Here is a 17307-nt window from a genome sequence, read left to right as displayed (position 1 = left end):
TTGTCTTATCGTGGACTGATCAAGGCTTCTAGAGCCACTTTTGTAACCCTTTCTAGCTTTTTGTGAGTCAACTATTCTTAGGCCTGAGTTCTCTTTTTTTCAAGGCATGGTTCACATCAGGCAATGCTTCTTGTGAGTAGCAAACTCACATTTTGTGAGGGTTTTTTATGTTACAGGGCAGCACAAACCAACATCTCCAATCCCGTTTCATTGATTGGACTCCAGGTTAGCTTACTAATGATTGCAATTAGCTTTTGGAGAAGTCATTAGCCTAGGGGTTCACATACTTTTTACAACCTACAATGTGAATGTTTAAATTATGTATTCAATGTAGACAAGAAAAATACAATAATTAGTGTGTTATTAGTTTCAGCACACTGTTTGTCTATTGTTGTGACTTAGGTGAAGATCAGATCAAATTTTATGACCAATTTATGCAGAAATCGATGTACTTTTTCTTGCCAATGTAAAGAGTAAAGCAACAAACCATTGAAGTAGAATCACCCTAGGTATGACAAATTACACAAGTCTCCTAATAGTCATTTAGCCCATTGTATGGACATCATAAAAATATCTGCTTAGATTGTTAAGGTGTGGTAACCAGATTGAATGTTTTTAGTTACCTATTTTTGTCATCTTTAGATTTCTTTGGGACCAAACTGCCATGTACAGTCTTCCATACAACCACAAATGAAGTGCTACGACGTCCACTCATAGGGAAGGAAATGTAATGGTGTATTGCCTGAATGTCACGTGCCATTAAATTTGTCACCAATTTACTGCCTAGGTCAACCAAGATGGCTGAAAGAACAACGTGGTTGGGAAACACACCCACCATTGGACACGTCGTGGCTACTCCTACATTTAGGTTCATAGCTTGGGAAACCCATCCAAGCTGAAACCACAAGGGGGACTGTTGTAACGAGGGGGACTGTTGTAACGAGTGAGGTCACACACCCTCCAGGCAGAGATACACAGTTCACCCATAAATGGTGTGAAGGGGGGTCAGCCATTCCTGTCACTAAGTGGCTTTCCAGACACCCCTATCACTCATCTGTTCCTCCCCTTTTTACTACACTGGGTGTCCCCTGAAGGAGGTCAGGAGACAAAGAACAGCCACTTTCTTCAGATCACCAGACCATCCTCATGATTCACACAAATTTCTGGGGGTGCCACAGATGTGGATTCTTAGAAAAGGGAGGAGAGGCAGGCTATGATATTCTTTGTGGAAAGAGGGAGAAGTGGTGCCAATTGCGCCACTGACATTTAAACACTTTCCTTAGTAATGTATCAAACTGAAGGATTCATAACTTGAAGAATAATGTGATATTTCTTCAGATTTTTCTATTTCATTAAATAGGTGAATAATGTGTATTTGATGTACAGTAACATGTTATGTATGCTTTTACGGAAGGCATTTTTAGAACCTACTGTACAGGCTACATATTTCATCCTAAGGACTGTTGAACTGTTTTCTGTATAGTAGGAAGATACTGTGGACACGAGGAAATTTCCGATTTATCTCAATAGCCAGAAATGTACTGAATTGTCAGAGTCAACTGGGTGGTCCCGTGACTTCCTGTCCTGATTATCGGCCCGCCCCCTGTGAGTAACCCTATAATTACAGAGCTTGCTGACAGACTGGCTTGAACAGGTGGCTTTGTGGTGCGGCCAAACCAGTTGAACGTAATGATCTATATTCTCGTTGGAAACCAAACACCTACCGACAAGACTTATCCTACTCAGACAGAAGCAGTCATTCATGATGTGATCATGCGGAACACACTGTTTGCTTTTTCAAGATTGACTAAGTTCACCATCCACCCCAGCTGGGAACAGAAGAGTAAATCACCTCATGGAAAAGCTGGACTAAGAAAGAGAGACGAAAATGGGTACAGTTTAAGTCGGAAGTTTACATACACCTTAGCCAAATACATTTAAACTCAGTTTTTCACAATTCCTGACATTTAAGTAAATATTCACTGTCTTAGGTCAGTTAGGATCACCACTTTATTTTAAGAATGTGAAATGCCAGAGTAATAGTAGAGAGAATGATTTATTTCAGCTTTTATTTCTTTCATCACATTCCCAGTGGGTTAGAAATTTACATACACTCAATTAGTATTTGGTAGCATTGCTTTTAATTTGTTTAACTTGGGTCAAACGTTTTGGGTAGCCGTCCACAAGCTTCCCACAATAAGTTGGGTGAATTTTGGCCCATTCCTCCTGACAGAGCTGGTGTAACTGAGTCAGGTTTGTAGGCCTCCTAGCTTGCACACGCTTTTTCAGTTCTGCCCACAAATCTTCTATAGGATTGAGTGATGGCCACTCCAATACCTTGACTTTGGTGTCCTTAAGGCATTTTGCCACAACTTTGGAACTATGCTTGGGGTCATTGTCCATTTGGGAGACCCATTTGCGACCAAGCTTTAACTTCCTGACTGATGTCTAGAGATGTTGCTATCAAGGGGTGAGTGTAGCTGGTGCATGGAAGTCAGGCGCAGGAGAGCAGAGATGAGTGGACAAAGCACTTTACTTAGGCAACCATTTGCACAGAACGCAACCGCGTCACAAAACAAATGCCCAACGAACAAGTGAGGCAGCACAAAGTACAAAAAAACCCAAGTACAAAGTAACGGCTGCCACAAAGCATGGGTATAAAACAAAACCCGGCGCAAACCAGCCGGAAGTGTGCCAACCTTGACAATAAACAATTTCACACACAGACATGGGGGGAACAGAGGGTTAAATACACGACAAGTAATGAGGGAAATGTAATCCAGGTGTGTGGGAAAACAAGACAAAACAAATGGAAAATGAAAGGTGGGTCGGCGATGGCTAGAAGACCGGTGACGTCGACCGCTGAACGCCGCCCGAACAAGGAGAGGCACCGACTTCGGCGGAAGTCGTGACAGTTGCTTCAATATATCCACATAATTTTCCTCCTCATGATGCCATCTATTTTGTGAAATGCACCAGTCTCTCCTGCAGCAAAGCACCCCCTGTGCTTCATGGTTGGGATGGTGTTCTTCGGCTTGTAAACTTCTGACCCCCTGGAATTGTGATACAGTGAATTATAAGTGAAATAATCTGTCTATAAACAATTGTTTGAAAAATGACTTGTGTCATTCACAAAGTAGATGTCCTAACCGACTTGCCAAAACTATGGTTTGTTAACAAGACATTTGTGCAGTGGTTGAAAAACAAGTTTTAATGACTCCAACCTAAGTGTATGTAAACTTCCGACTTCAACTGTACAGGGGGTTACCAGTGCATAATCAATATGTGGGGACACCGGTTAGTCGAGGTAATTGAGGTAATATGTACATGTAAGTAGAGTTATTAAAGTGACTATGCATAGATGATAACAACAAAGAGTAGCAGTGTTTAAAATAAGTGAGGGAGGGCAATGCAAATAGCCTGGGTAGCCATTTGATTAGATGTTCAGGTGATTAGATGTACTTTGGTGATATCTTTATCAACCTACTGCATATCCCTTTAAAGTATAAACGTTCATGTGCTAACACTCAATAACTGTGCAGGAAAAAAAGTAAATCTATTCCGCCACAATGCTACAGAACTGTTGCTGTCAACAGAGTTTAGACATAGAGTGAAAATACTGAAGACTTCTGAGAAACTGTATACACAGTACCAGTCAAAAGTTTGGACATTACTCATTCCAAGGTTTTTCTTTATTTTTACTATTTTCTACATTGTAAAAAAAACTAGGAAATAACACATATGGAATCATGTAGTAACCAAAAAAGTGTTAAACAAATCAAAATATATTTGAGATTCTTCAAACAAACATTTGCTTTTGGGTCTTCATTTAAGGTTGGGGTTAGGTATTCGGGTTTTCAGTGTGTTTAAGATTAGGTTTAACATCAGATTTTATGACTTTGTGGCTGTGCCAGCTGGTGACCACTCTGCAGAGCTGCCTCCTGTGTTATAGTCACTCACCTGTTTAGATAACTTGAAAACAAGTTAAACCAGCTCTGTTAGGGAGACTAAAATGGTCAGTGAGGTTCTCTCATTTGTGTCACCCAGACTTATCTTGCTTATTTTCCAAATGTTACAACAGGAGTAGCACAACCTACTCTTGACACATAATTTGCTGATGTTAAAATAATATGTTAAAAGGTTCATTATAAGTGCAAAATGTGAACATACTGGTGATGGTTTTACCAGGAGAATATACCAAACACTTTATCATTGTAACGGCGTTCTTCTAGATCTTCCTCCTCCTCGGACGAGGAGAGGAGAGAAGGATCGGTGGACCAATACGCAGCGAGGTATGTAGACATAAATGAATTTATTGAAAGACTAGACGAATACGAAAACACTTGGAAAATTACAAAATAACAAACACGACGTAGACAGACCTGAACATGGAACTTACATAACAACACGCAGAACTCACGAACAGGAACAGACTACATCAAAACGAAACGAACAGCCAAAACAGTCCCGTGTGGTGCACATACACTGACACGAAAGACACAGGAGACAATCACCCACAAACAAACAGTGTGAACAGCCAACCTATATATGGTTCTCAATCAGAGGAAAACGTCAAACACCTGTCTCTGATTGAGAACCATATAAGGCTAATTACAAGTGACCTAAACAATGAAACACAAAACATATAATGCCCACCCCAACTCACGCCCTGACCCTCTAAACATATACAAAAATAACATAAAATAGGTCAGGAACGTGACAATCATGTATGGTTTCATACAAAAACATTTCTAAAACATTGTTCCTCCTTCATTCCTCCATTGTGAATACTGTACAATTAATCAACCATCACAACTACTGAGAGGCCTGGCAAGAGGTAGTAGTACTTTGTTACAGTGGTTCTGTCTTTGGTCGAAATCTGTCTGGGGAAGACCTCGGTTTCTGGTCCCCTTTCTTGTACTGGACACCCATGATGGCACCCAGCTCCCAGTGAGACATCATCACACAAAGATGCTGTCAGACAAGGAGTGCTCCTCACGTTTATGAAAAACCTTTTACAGCCTCGTTCATCTCCTGCAAGAGCACACAGAGTCAGCCACAGAGGAGACAAACCATAGACTACTGAAACATGTAGACATTCTTCTAGAAGCCATTTTCTCCTCGTCTCAGCATGTTCCTTATAATCAAACTCCACACTGTTTATGAGCAGGGCCAGTGCTTCCGACAAGACATCAATTGGAGGGTAAATCTTATAGAGCAAAGCAATGACAGGTGCAAACAGTAATAGCAACAATTCAACTCATCAAAATATGTGGGCAAACTGGTCCCACTTCACAAGTGGTGCTAAAACCACTGTATAATAACAGTGTAGGTATACATTGTTACTTAGTTATTGCGGTTAGTGAAATTACAAGGAAATACGACGATGATGATTTGTTTACGCTGTAGGACTATACTCACTGCTAGATGAGGATTTTATTGTTTTATATTGCTTTTAGAGTAACTCAAATGAACTGTGACACAGGTACCCCCAGGGGTTTATAAGCTTGAACCTCGCGACACTTCCTATGAAGAATGTCCACCTTAACCTCTAAGAGGGGGTGGGGGGTACTAAGCTAACATATGGACATGTTTTATGATAGTCATACCATGGATCATTTAGCTATTTGATTTAGATTTTTAGGAGACCATTAGGTATAAAATATATATATATATATATATATATATATATATAATAATTTGATAAAATATAGAATGTTGCCTTTACTACTAGGCTATAGCCATAGAAACGTATTGAATAACACATGCATGAATGGCAAAAAAAGACAGTCAAAAAATAAATCACAAGGAATAAGGTTTTGAAGTGTCTGTCCTATATCTGGGAGATATAAGAAAGCTCAGGAAATATTTGTGTTTTTTTTTACATATATTTAACCCCTTATTTTTGTTGGCACAAAACTACCTCAATACTTCTATTAGTTTGTATGGGTTACCTTCAGACGAGTTCTGTGATACTTGTGTCATAAAGCAACACAAAGAACACCATCGTGTTCACGATAGTCTCCCCTTTCCATACTGGGGTCATATTAGTGTGTGGCTCAAACGGTTCAGACACTACAGACAGACGTTGGTACATCAGTGTTACCGAGTTCAGTCCCATGACACTTGTGGGTGTTGTAGAGAAAAACAAAGAACACCATTGTGAGAGTCTCCCCTTTCCATAGAGTGGTCAAAATAGTTTGTATTATTTTAGTGAGAAGATTGAGACGCAGCCCATGCAAAAAAACTCATATCTTTAGCTTAAGCTGACAGATTTGAAGGATTTTAAAGTCGCTGGGGGTGAGGACAGAGGACCCTGGCCGCTCCTCCTGCTGTGATAACTGGGTTGATGATGGTGCTGCAGGGAAAATACAGCATGATACAAGTCCTTACTAACGCTTATCAAATCGAAGAGAAGTTTGGGACCGTGAAAGACGTTTTCTGAATGGTGTATCAGTTTCACTCACTCATCTGGGCAGGCTGCCTGGGGGGCAGACTCATTTTGTCATAAAGTCCAGGATCTCTCTCCTGAATTCTGGCAATCATCTTCTCACTGGCTTTGCTCCCTTTCTTCCGCACCATATCGATGAGGCATCGTACCTGCTCTGCCCTAGTGCTGTTCTCCTCCATCACTGATTCTGTCTCTTCATCGTTCAGCACCTTGTCCTCTGAAAGGTCATCCAGGAGCTGCTTGATCACTGACTTCAACACACTGGCTAGGAATGTGTTCCGAGCCTTGGAGAGCACCTTGTCAGGTGAAAGTAAATGAAGACATTGTTGGAACGATATCTACGTCTTATGCATCTGCTTTGTAATTGTGCATGTGCAGTGTATTCTAAATATCAATTAATTGTTTAATGATGCAAGAAGCCATGATATATTTGTTTAATCATATTTTTGTTCATGACTTACATGGTTAATGTGTTCACAGAGACAGAGACAGAGAGACAGAGAGACAGAGGGAGAGAGAGAGAGACTGTAGAAGAATCTGTGCTCTTGAAAGTACTAATTGCAGAAAGGCAGACCTGGACTCCTCCAACTCCTTTACACACACAACACACACACACACACAAATACACACACACAGAGAAACTAAGTGACTGCTTATGCCGCTTATTGGCCAAGCCGACACTGCACTAGCCTAACCACCCACTGGAGGCTGAGAGTCACACCATGACAATTTAATTATTGGTGTCATTGGAGTTCAAGAAAACACACTGCTGTATATTGTTTTTTTTCTTCCTTTAAAGGGTATAAAAGGTCAGTGATATGACAGTAGTTTAGTGTGGAATAGCCCACAGACACAGACCATACAGAAGGCCTGTCTACACCAATGCAATCTGGAAAAAGATACCAGGTGATCTAGACTTACATCCTGTTATTAATATATATATGTATGTGTATATGTACATATTTTTATTGGTGTTTCTTTATACAGTAATACAATCAGAGGGGGAGACAGTCAAGTGGGAGAAGCAGTGAGAAAGTTGGACACAGGGATTGAACCCTGGTCTCTGGTTGGGAGTTGTATGTGACTTATGATGAGGAGTGTTACCACACCACAGCTCTGCACGACTAGCATCCTGTTTGATTTACACACTATGATTGGAGTGTTTGTAAGTGTAACAGTAGAGCAAAGACCGGTAAGCTAAGAAGGTTTGTCAATTGTATTTGTATAATATATAATGTTAGTGAACTACACTCGGGATGAATTAAGTTTGCTGTATGTTCTACTCAATGTCCATGACAGCCACGTAACAGGTTCTGTGGCAATAATGCAGAATCGTAAAAATCTTTAGCAATTCTAAGAATGTGGCAGTTATGAGATGTCAATAAGAGATTGATAGTTTCACGTGATAGACACTGTTACCCTTGTCTTGTGAACCAAATATATCTACAAATATTTCTATAAGTACTATTAGGAAAATGGAGAACTCAACACAATTCACGTCATTTATACTAGCTGGATATAGTGACAGTGGACACTTAAAGTACTTATATTTCATTATAATAACTGTGTTATACGTCTCCATAGTTTTTACGAACACAGTGCTTATTGTGGTTATATGTATGGAGAGAAGCCTTCATGAACCCATGTATCTGTTTCTGTGCAGTTTGTTTGTGAATGAGTTGTATGGGAGCACTGGTTTGTTTCCTGCTCTTATGACTCATTTGGTTTCAGATGCCCATTCAGTTTCCACTGTGTACTGTTACCTACAGATCTTTTGCATGTACACATATGGATCTATGGAATTCTGCAATTTATCAGCCATGTCCTATGACAGGTACCTTGCTATATGTTATCCACTACAGTATAATGTCCTCATGACACCCAACAGGGTGGGTTTTTTAATTTGTGTAATATGGTTGTACCCTTTTGCAAAAAGCATCATAACACTTTTTTTAACTATTCGTTTGAAATTGTGTGGGAACGTTATAGACAAAGTGTACTGTGATAACTACCTGGTAGTGAAACTTGCTTGTTCAACTTCCGACACAACAGTTAATAACATCTATGGACTCTACAGTCTTGTTTTGTCTGTTGTTGTCCCTTTAATTACTATTTTGTTTTCTTATATTAAGATTCTGACTATTTGTTTGAAATCTTCCATTGAGACCAGACAGAAAGCTTTCAGCACCTGTACTCCTCACCTGGCCTCGCTGCTCAACTTCTCTTTCGGCTGTTTCTTAAATCTGCTCCAGAGTAGATTTGATAGGCCTATGAGAAATGTTCCAACTGTACTTCACACTATTTTATCAGTGTACTTTCTGATGTGCCAGCCACTTTTTAATCCTCTTGTGTATGGAGTTAGGATGGCTAAAATCAGACAGGCTTGTAAAAACATACTACCTGTAGGTATGTACCCTAAAACATAAGCTAAACATTAGTGTGACCTTTTCTGTCCTGATTGTTAGATTTTTGTGACGTGTGTGTTTTTGTTATTTATAGGCTAGTTGCAATAATGAATGGGGTGAGGATGGTGAAAATCAGACATGTAAAACATTTGCTGATTTGTGAAATATTGCCATTTACTTGCTGTAATTCTCTTGCTGGTCTCCATTGGATACCTATCGTTCACAAAATTGACTTATCCTCCTCGTCTACAAAGCCCTAAATGGCATTGGACCCACTGACCTGTCAAACTTACTTTCCCCCTATGAACCTCCACTCACTCTACGTCCAAGCCACGCCAAACCTGCTCCTCGCCCCTAGCACCTGGCTCCGCACAATAGGGGACATGCCTTTAACTACCAAGCACCCGCCTTTGGAACTCCCTTCCTGACAATCTCAGGGCTGCTCAGACTGTTGGGGCCTTGAAAGCAGGCCTTAAGACTCATCTCTATCGGCTGGCCTTCCTTTCATCCTACATTTTGATGTCATGATTCTATATATATGTATATATATACACACACACACACACACACACACACACACACACAGTATATGACTCATTATACAACAATCTCAGTGCAGAAAATAAAATATTCTTCTTATAGTTTGTCTTAAAAAATACATTATCAATGTACAATGTACATTATACATTATCAAGTTTATATTTTATTTTATACACTTTGAGATAAGTCCTGTATAATGCAATACAATTATTATTTAAATAAAAACATTATTAAAAAAACAGAAGTTCATGACTTTGAATTTCTTACATAAGATATGCAAGACTTTCAGGATCAATTGACAACAGTGATAAATGGATTTAAATGTGTAAAAGGTAAGCCCACCCCTAAGCCCACCATAAAGAAATAAGATGTTTTATTGTCACATACACCGGATAGATGCAGTGAAATGTGTTGTTTGACTGGGTCAGCCAAAGCAGTACGGCACCCCTGGAGCAAATTAGGGTTATATACCTTCACCTTGTCATCGCAAATATTCGTACCAGCGACCTTTCAATTACTGGTCCAAAACTCCAACCGCTAGGCTACCTGACACTACTATTATTACATCCATCAGTAATGGGCAATGTAAGTTATATCCAAGCTTGGTGATCGTGTGACAATTTGAGGGAGAAATCTAGAGAAATACTATACCATGAAATCCAACTAAATGCATGTATTGTTTTCTCAGGGCCAACTGTTCAATGTAACATAATTCCTCTGTGCCAGCTATCTGACAGATGGCCTCTAGCTTTGGTTTCCCTCTGAAAACCTGTTTTCAAATTTGGATAGTTTATTATTTCCTAAAAATGTCCAGGTAATTCCTTGATAATAAGAAATACACTGTATATATATTGTTTTCAATTGAGAAATCAGAGGACTAGATACCTTTTTTTTCTGGGATCACTGTGAGATATGTTTGACCCAGAATAAAATAATCCAGTAAAGGTCATGATGATGTAAACTCAGCAAAAAAAGAAACGTCCTCTCACTGTCAACTGTGTTTATTTTCAGCAAACGTACCGATCCTGTGCAGGCGTTGTTACACATGGTTTACCACTGCAAGGACGATCAGCTGTCTCCCTGTAGCGCTGTCTTAGGCGTCTCACAGTACGGACATTGCAATTTATTGCCCTGGCCACATCTGCAGTCCTCATGCCTCCTTGCAGCATGCCTAAGGTATGTTCACGCAGATAAGCAGGGACCCTGGGCATCTTTCTTTTGGTGTTTTTCAGAGTCAGTAGAAAAGCCTCTTTAGTGTCCTAAGTTTTCATAACTGTGACCTTAATTGCCTACCGTCTGTAAGCTGTTAGTGTCTTAACGACCATTCCACAGGTACATGTTCATTAATTGTTTATGGTTCATTGAACAAGTATGGGAAACAGTGTTTAAACCCTTTACAATGAAGATCTGTGGATTTTTACGAATTATCTTTGAAAGAGGGTCTTTTTTTTGCTGAGTTTATGTATAAGACACGTTGTTCATGTACTCCATTCATACTTTTCCATGGGGAAAGCATAATAAACATGTTTATTGAGTCATTAGGTGCCAGGTCATTAGTCCACTATATTGCCTTGTTCCCTAGGAACCAATTAATGCAGCTATTAACCTGTTGAGACCTGAGGTGCTCCGGGAGAGGCTGGTCTTGATTGCATCCTAAATGGTACCCTTTTCCCTATATATATTCCCTATTCCCTATATTAGCCAGAAGCCTCTCATCAAAAGCAGTGCACTATAAAGGCAATAACGTGCAATTTGAGACTCACACCTTCTGTCATCCCCTCTGGGTGGATAGGCCCTGAAAGTGTACTGTAGGTCTAAAGAAGCCCAGAGTGACAATAAGGATCCTCACTTTTACCTGAGCAGGAAAAGCTCTGGGCCTAGGTTTTAGACTATAGCTAGGACTCAGGCTGCTGAGTTATTCTATGTTTTCCCTGGTTAGATCAAATGGTCAGGAAAAACGACAGTGCCCTAACTGTGTATTCTGGGTACCAGTATGTTTGTGCTATTAGTCCACCCCTTGTCATGCCAAACATGACAAGGAGCTAGAATGATAGCACAAATAGATCTGGGGCCAGGCTACCAATGATGACCTCTCCTCAGACTGTTGTGTTGCACCCTCATTCAGACTATAGCTAGCAAGGTAGCCCCTCAACAGTACCCAGATACCTCCCTACAGTGGTCGGGAACAAGACTAAGGGCTGAATTACAGGACCCAGATTAAGACTGGTCATAGAATAAATAGAATAAAAATCCTCAATGGAGAATCTCCATTGACAGTGTGTTTTGGTCCAGGAGTAGATCTGCGTCCGGGCAACCTTCCCTTTGTCAGAGGCTTTGGACTGGTTTGACTGAATTATTTCTTTATTATACACAGTACATAGCACACCAACTCCTGGAAGGTTAATGTGAGAGCTGATAGCATTGCCTACACAGCCCGTTGGTGATGTCACATACTTCTTCTACAGGCTAGAGGGTCCCAACACATCAAATAAAATACAATTGTATTTGTCACATGCGCCGAATAAAACAGATGAAGACCTTACCGTGAAATTCTTGCTTACAAGCCCTAAACCAATAATGCAGTTTTAAGAAAAATAAGAGTTAAAAATATTTACTAAATTAACTAAAGTAAAAAATAAAAGAGCAACAGTAAAATAACAATAATGAGGCCACCGGTATCAAGTCAATGTGCCGGAGTACTGGTTAGTTTGTACATGTAGGTAGGGGTAAAGTGACTATGCATGGATAATAAACAGCGAGTAGCAGCAGCATAAAGGGGGGGGGGGTTCTATACAAATAGTCCAGGTAGCCATTTGATAAGCTGTTCAGGAGTCTTATGGCTTGGGGGTAGTAGCAGTTATAAATTATTTTGGACCTAGACTTGGCGCTCCGGTATCGCTTGTCATGCGGTAGCAGAGAGAACAGTCTATGACTAAGGTAGCTGGAGTCTTTGGCAATTTTTAGGAACTTCCTCTGACATCGCGTGGTTTAGAGGTCCTGGATAACAGGAAGCTTGGCCCCAGTGATGTAATGGGCCGTGATGGCGGTGATGCAACCGGTCAGGATGCTCTCGATGGTGCAGCTGTAGATCCTTTTGAGGATCTGAGGACCCATGCCAAATATTTTCAGTCTCCTGAGGGGGAATAGGCATTGTCGTGCCCTCTTCACGACTGTCTTGGTGTGTTTTTCACCATGTTTGTTTGTTTCTGATGTGGACACCAAGGAACTTGAAGCTCTCAACCTGCTCCACTTTAGCCACATCTATGAAAATGGGGGAGTGTTCGGCCCTCCATTTCCTGTAGTCCACGATCATACATTGTTTTAACAGCATCATAGGCAACTAACAAAGCCTACCAAATTACTTTCTTTATTTAAGAATGTCCCTCTTTGTAACGGCAGATTTCCTCCTCTTCGTCTGAAGAGGAGGTGTAGCAGGGATCGGACCAAGACGCAGCGTAGTTAGTGTTCATCATGTTTAATAACGACAAAACCGTGAACACTACAAAATAGAAAATAACAAATGTGGCAAAACCGAAACAGTCCTATCTGGTGCATAGAACACAAAGACAGAAGACAACCACCCACAAACCCCAACACAAAACAGGCTACCTAAATATGGTTCCCAATCAGAGACAATGACTAACACCTGCCTCTGATTGAGAACCATATCAGGCCAAACATAGAAACGTGAAAACTAGACACACAACATAGAATGCCCACTCAGCTCACGTCCTGACCAACACTAAAACAAAGAAAACACAAAATAGCTATGGTCAGAACGTGACAGTACCCCCCCCCCCACCAAGGTGCGGACCCCGGCCGCAAAACCTGAACCTATAGGGGAGGGTCTGGGTGGGCATCTGTCCGCGGTGGCGGCTCTGGCACAGGACGTGGACCCCACTCCACCATAGTCTTTGTCCGCTTTAGTGTCCTCCTTTGAGCGGCGACCCTCGCCGCCGACCCTGGCCTGGGAACCCTACTAAATGGGCCCACAGGACTGAGGGACACTTCTGGACTGAAAGACGCCTCTGGACTGAAGAAGCAGCTCCGGACTGAGGGGAAGCTCCGGACTGAGGGGCAGCTCCGGACTGAGGGGCAGCTCCGGACTGAGGGGCAGCTCAGGACTGAGGGGCAGCTCAGGACTGAGGGGTAGCTCATGACTGAGGGGTAGCTCATGACTGAGAGGTAGCTCATGACTGAGAGGTAGCTCATGACTGAGAGGTAGCTCATGACTGAGAGGTAGCTCAGGACTGAGGGGTAGCTCATGGCTGAGGACAGCTCATGACTGGAGGACAGCTCATGACTGAAGGGCAGCTCATGACTGCAGGGCAGCTCATGACTGGAGGACAGCTCATGACTGAAGGGCAGCTCATGACTGAAGGGCAGCTCATGACTGGAGGACAGCTCATGACTGCAGGGCAGCTCCTGACTGGCGGGCGGCTCTCGCAGCGCCTGACTGGCGGGCGGCTCTGGCAGCTCCTGACTGGCGGGCGGCTCTGGCGGCTCCTGACTGGCGGGCGGCTCAGATGGCGCTGGACAGACGGGCGGCTCAGATGGCGCTGGGCAGACGGGCGGCTCAGATGGCGCTGGGCAGACGGGCAGCTCAGATGGCGCTGGGCAGACGGGCAGCGCAGGCGGCGCTGGGCAGACGGGCAGCGCAGGCGGCGCTGGGCAGACGGCAGACTCTGACCTGCTGAGGCGCACAGTAGGCCTGGTGCGTGGTGCCGGAATTGGTGGTACCGGGCTAAGAACACGCACCTCAAGGCTAGTGCGGGGAGCAGCAACAGGGCGTACAGGGCTCTGGAGATGCACAGGAGGCTTGGTGCGTGGTGCCGGAACTGGTGGTACCGGGCTGGAGACACGCACCACAGGGCAAGTGCGTGGAGTAGGAACAGGGCTCTGGAGACGCACAGGAAGCCTGGTGCGTGGTGTTGGCACTGGTGATACTGGGCTGGTGCGAGGTGGCACCGGATATACCGGACCGTGAAGGCGTACTGGAGCTCTTGAGCACCGAGCCTGCCCAACCTTACCTGGCTGAATACTCCCCTTAGCCCGGCCAGTGCGGCGAGGTGGAATAACCCGCACTGGGCTGTGCTGGCGAACGGGGGACACCATGCGTAAGGCTGGTACCATGTACACCGGCCCAAGGAGACGCACAGGAGACCAGATGCGTTGAGCCGGCTTCATGGCACCTGGCTCGATCCCCACTCTAGCCCGGCCGATACGAGGAGCTGGGATGTACCGCACCGGGCTATGCACACGTACAGGAGACACCGTGCGCTCTTCCGCATAACACGGTGTCTGCCCGTACTCTCGCTCTCCACGGTAAGCACGGGAAGTTGGCGCAGGTCTCCTACCTGACTTCGCCACACTCCCCGTGTGCCCTCCCCCAAGACATTTTTGGGGCTGCCTCTCTGGCTTCCAGCCACGCTTCCATGCTGCCTCCTCATACCACCGCCTCTCGGCTTTAGCTGCCTCCAGCTCTTCACGAGGGCGGCGATATTCTCCAGCTTGAACCCAGGGTCCCTTACTGTCCAGAATTTCCTCCCATGTCCAGGAGTCCTGTGTACTTGGCCGCTGCTGTCCCTTACCACGCTGCTTGGTCCGGTTTTGGTGGGTGGTTCTGTAACGGCAGATTTCCTCCTCTTCGTCTGAAAAGGAGGTGTAGCAGGGATCGGACCAAGATGCAGCGTAGTTAGTGTTCATCATGTTTAATAACGACAAAACCGTGAACACTACAAAATAGAAAATAACAAATGTGGCAAAACCGAAACAGTCCTATTTGGTGCATAGAACACAAAGACAGAAGACAACCACCCACAAACCCCAACACAAAACAGGCTACCTAAATATGGTTCCCAATCAGAGACAATGACTAACACCTGCCTCTGATTGAGAACCATATCAGGCCAAACATAGAAATGTGAAAACTAGACACACAACATAGAATGCCCACTCAGCTCACGTCCTGACCAACACTAAAACAAAGAAAACACAAAAGAACTATGGTCAGAATGTGACACTCTTACCATGTGTACTGTAACAGTATTGCTTCCATCCCCTGCCTTGCACCAACCTGGGCTAAAACCAGGGACCCTCTGACCACATCAAGAACCGTCACCCACGAAGCATCGTTACCTGTCAGTCCACAAAAGCCACAGCCCTTGCAGAGCAAGGGAAACAACTACTTCTAGGTCTCAGAAAGAGTGACATCACCGATTGAACAATAGATCGCACTGCCAACAAGCTAGTCATTTCACATCAGTTGTACATACCCTGTGTAATCTACTTTTCTCTATGAGTTACTGTAGTTTGTATAGAATTTAAGAAAGTCTTTGCACCTCCTCCCTAGAGGGCCTGTGTTACAAAATGGTGTCTGTTTTTCTCTGGACGGTTTCCTTGCCTCTGAGAATATCTAATTTTCCCCAGGTATTGGTGTACACTTGCATATCACACCATGGCAGGTGTTTTTTAAAATATATATAAGCATAGGAATCGTTTGAGGAGTTTAAGCAGTTCATCATGGATTAGAAATGGTCTGTCAAAATGTTGGATTTAGCACACTTTACAGGTAATCAATTCATTATTTTCCATTTCATTGTGACATGAGTGCCGGATACAAAGTATAATATTGTTTGATTTAGGCAATTAATTATTTTATCAGAAGAATCTAAAGCTGTCTGTATTGGTGAGTATAGATGTGAGCAAATGTGTCTCTGAATTAACAAATCAAGGAATTATCAATTTAGGTTGTTTGATGTTTATGATTTCATGATTTTAATATATATTTAAGCTACAGTAGGAGGATTTGCTCCTCTTCTTCAAACATTGACAGCACATCTTTACCAACTCCCAGGACCATGGCAAACTCTACTCACTACGAGATCTTTAGGCTTGCTGCATACGGTGATATCGGACAATTGAAGTATTTCTACTTTGCTCTAGTAACTGTAATATATTTTGTCATTATTCTTGCCAATGCTTTGCTTATTGGAGTTATCTGCATTGAAAGAAGCCTTCATGAACCCATGTATCTGTTTCTATGTGCTTTGTTTGTTAATCAGTTGTATGGGAGCACTGGTTTGTTTCCTGCTCTCATGTTTTACTTACTCTCTGACACACATGATATTTCCCTTCTTTATTGTTATCTCCAGATTTATGTGTTGTACACATATGCTATAACAGAATTTTGTAATTTAGCAGTTATGTCCTATGACAGGTACATCTCTATTTGTTATCCTCTACAGTATAACAATATTATGACACCTAAAATAATTTGTGGCTTAATCCTACTGCCCCAAGTGTATTCTTTTTTCATCAACGCCATCATTATCTCCCTGAGTTTGCGACTGCAATTTTGTGGTAACGTTCTAGACAGAGTGTATTGTGACAACTACTCAGTAGTCAAGCTTGCCTGTTCAAATACTATGCTGAATAACATATGGGGTTTTGTTGTCACTGTGATATCTTTTTCCTGTACTATATTTCCTACCATATACTCATATGTAAGAATTCTACAAATATGTTTAAAGTCTTCTAAAGAGATGAAACAGAAAGCATTTAACACCTGTACACCACACATAGCCTCTTTGCTGAACTTCTCCTTTGGCTGTTTATTTGTGATTCTACAAGGCAGATATGAAACTGCAGTTCTTCCACCTATACTTCGCACTATTTTATTAGTTTATTTTCTGATATGTCCACCACTTTTCAATCCTTTAATGTATGGCGTTAGGATGGTTAAAATCAGGCAGGCTTGTAACAAGGTACTAGGACTTTACCCTAAAACATAAACTGATTATTTTTGTAATATTGAATTGTGTTTTGTTACTTATAGTTGCTATCATTGACTGTACAAATATGTATAATTTTGCCATAATTTCTCTGTAGACCAATGATTATTGTAAAGCA

General features: G+C 42.4%; 1 protein-coding gene and 1 pseudogene across 1 annotated transcript; both read left to right on the top strand.

The window, feature by feature from the left end:
* The first annotated feature begins 7457 nt into the window (after positions 1–7457).
* LOC139549781 (olfactory receptor 11A1-like) lies at positions 7458–9464 on the top strand (annotated as a pseudogene).
* A 6705-nt stretch (positions 9465–16169) lies between these two features.
* Positions 16170–17189, top strand: LOC139549780 (olfactory receptor 11A1-like). The gene has a single exon (XM_071360541.1). It carries the CDS (start codon positions 16257–16259, stop codon positions 17187–17189), a length of 933 nt encoding a protein of 310 aa, XP_071216642.1. The 5' UTR covers positions 16170–16256.
* Positions 17190–17307: the final 118 nt, after the last annotated feature.

Source organism: Salvelinus alpinus, chromosome 22 (genome assembly GCF_045679555.1).
Source record: "Salvelinus alpinus chromosome 22, SLU_Salpinus.1, whole genome shotgun sequence".
NCBI classification, from domain to species: domain Eukaryota; kingdom Metazoa; phylum Chordata; class Actinopteri; order Salmoniformes; family Salmonidae; genus Salvelinus; species Salvelinus alpinus.
This window is presented reverse-complemented; position numbering and strand designations above follow the sequence as displayed.

Excerpts from the sequence above, each read along its gene's own strand:
- LOC139549780 (XM_071360541.1), top strand. The coding sequence starts at position 16,257 with ATGGCAAACTCTACTCACTACGAGATCTTTAGGCTTGCTGCATACGGT.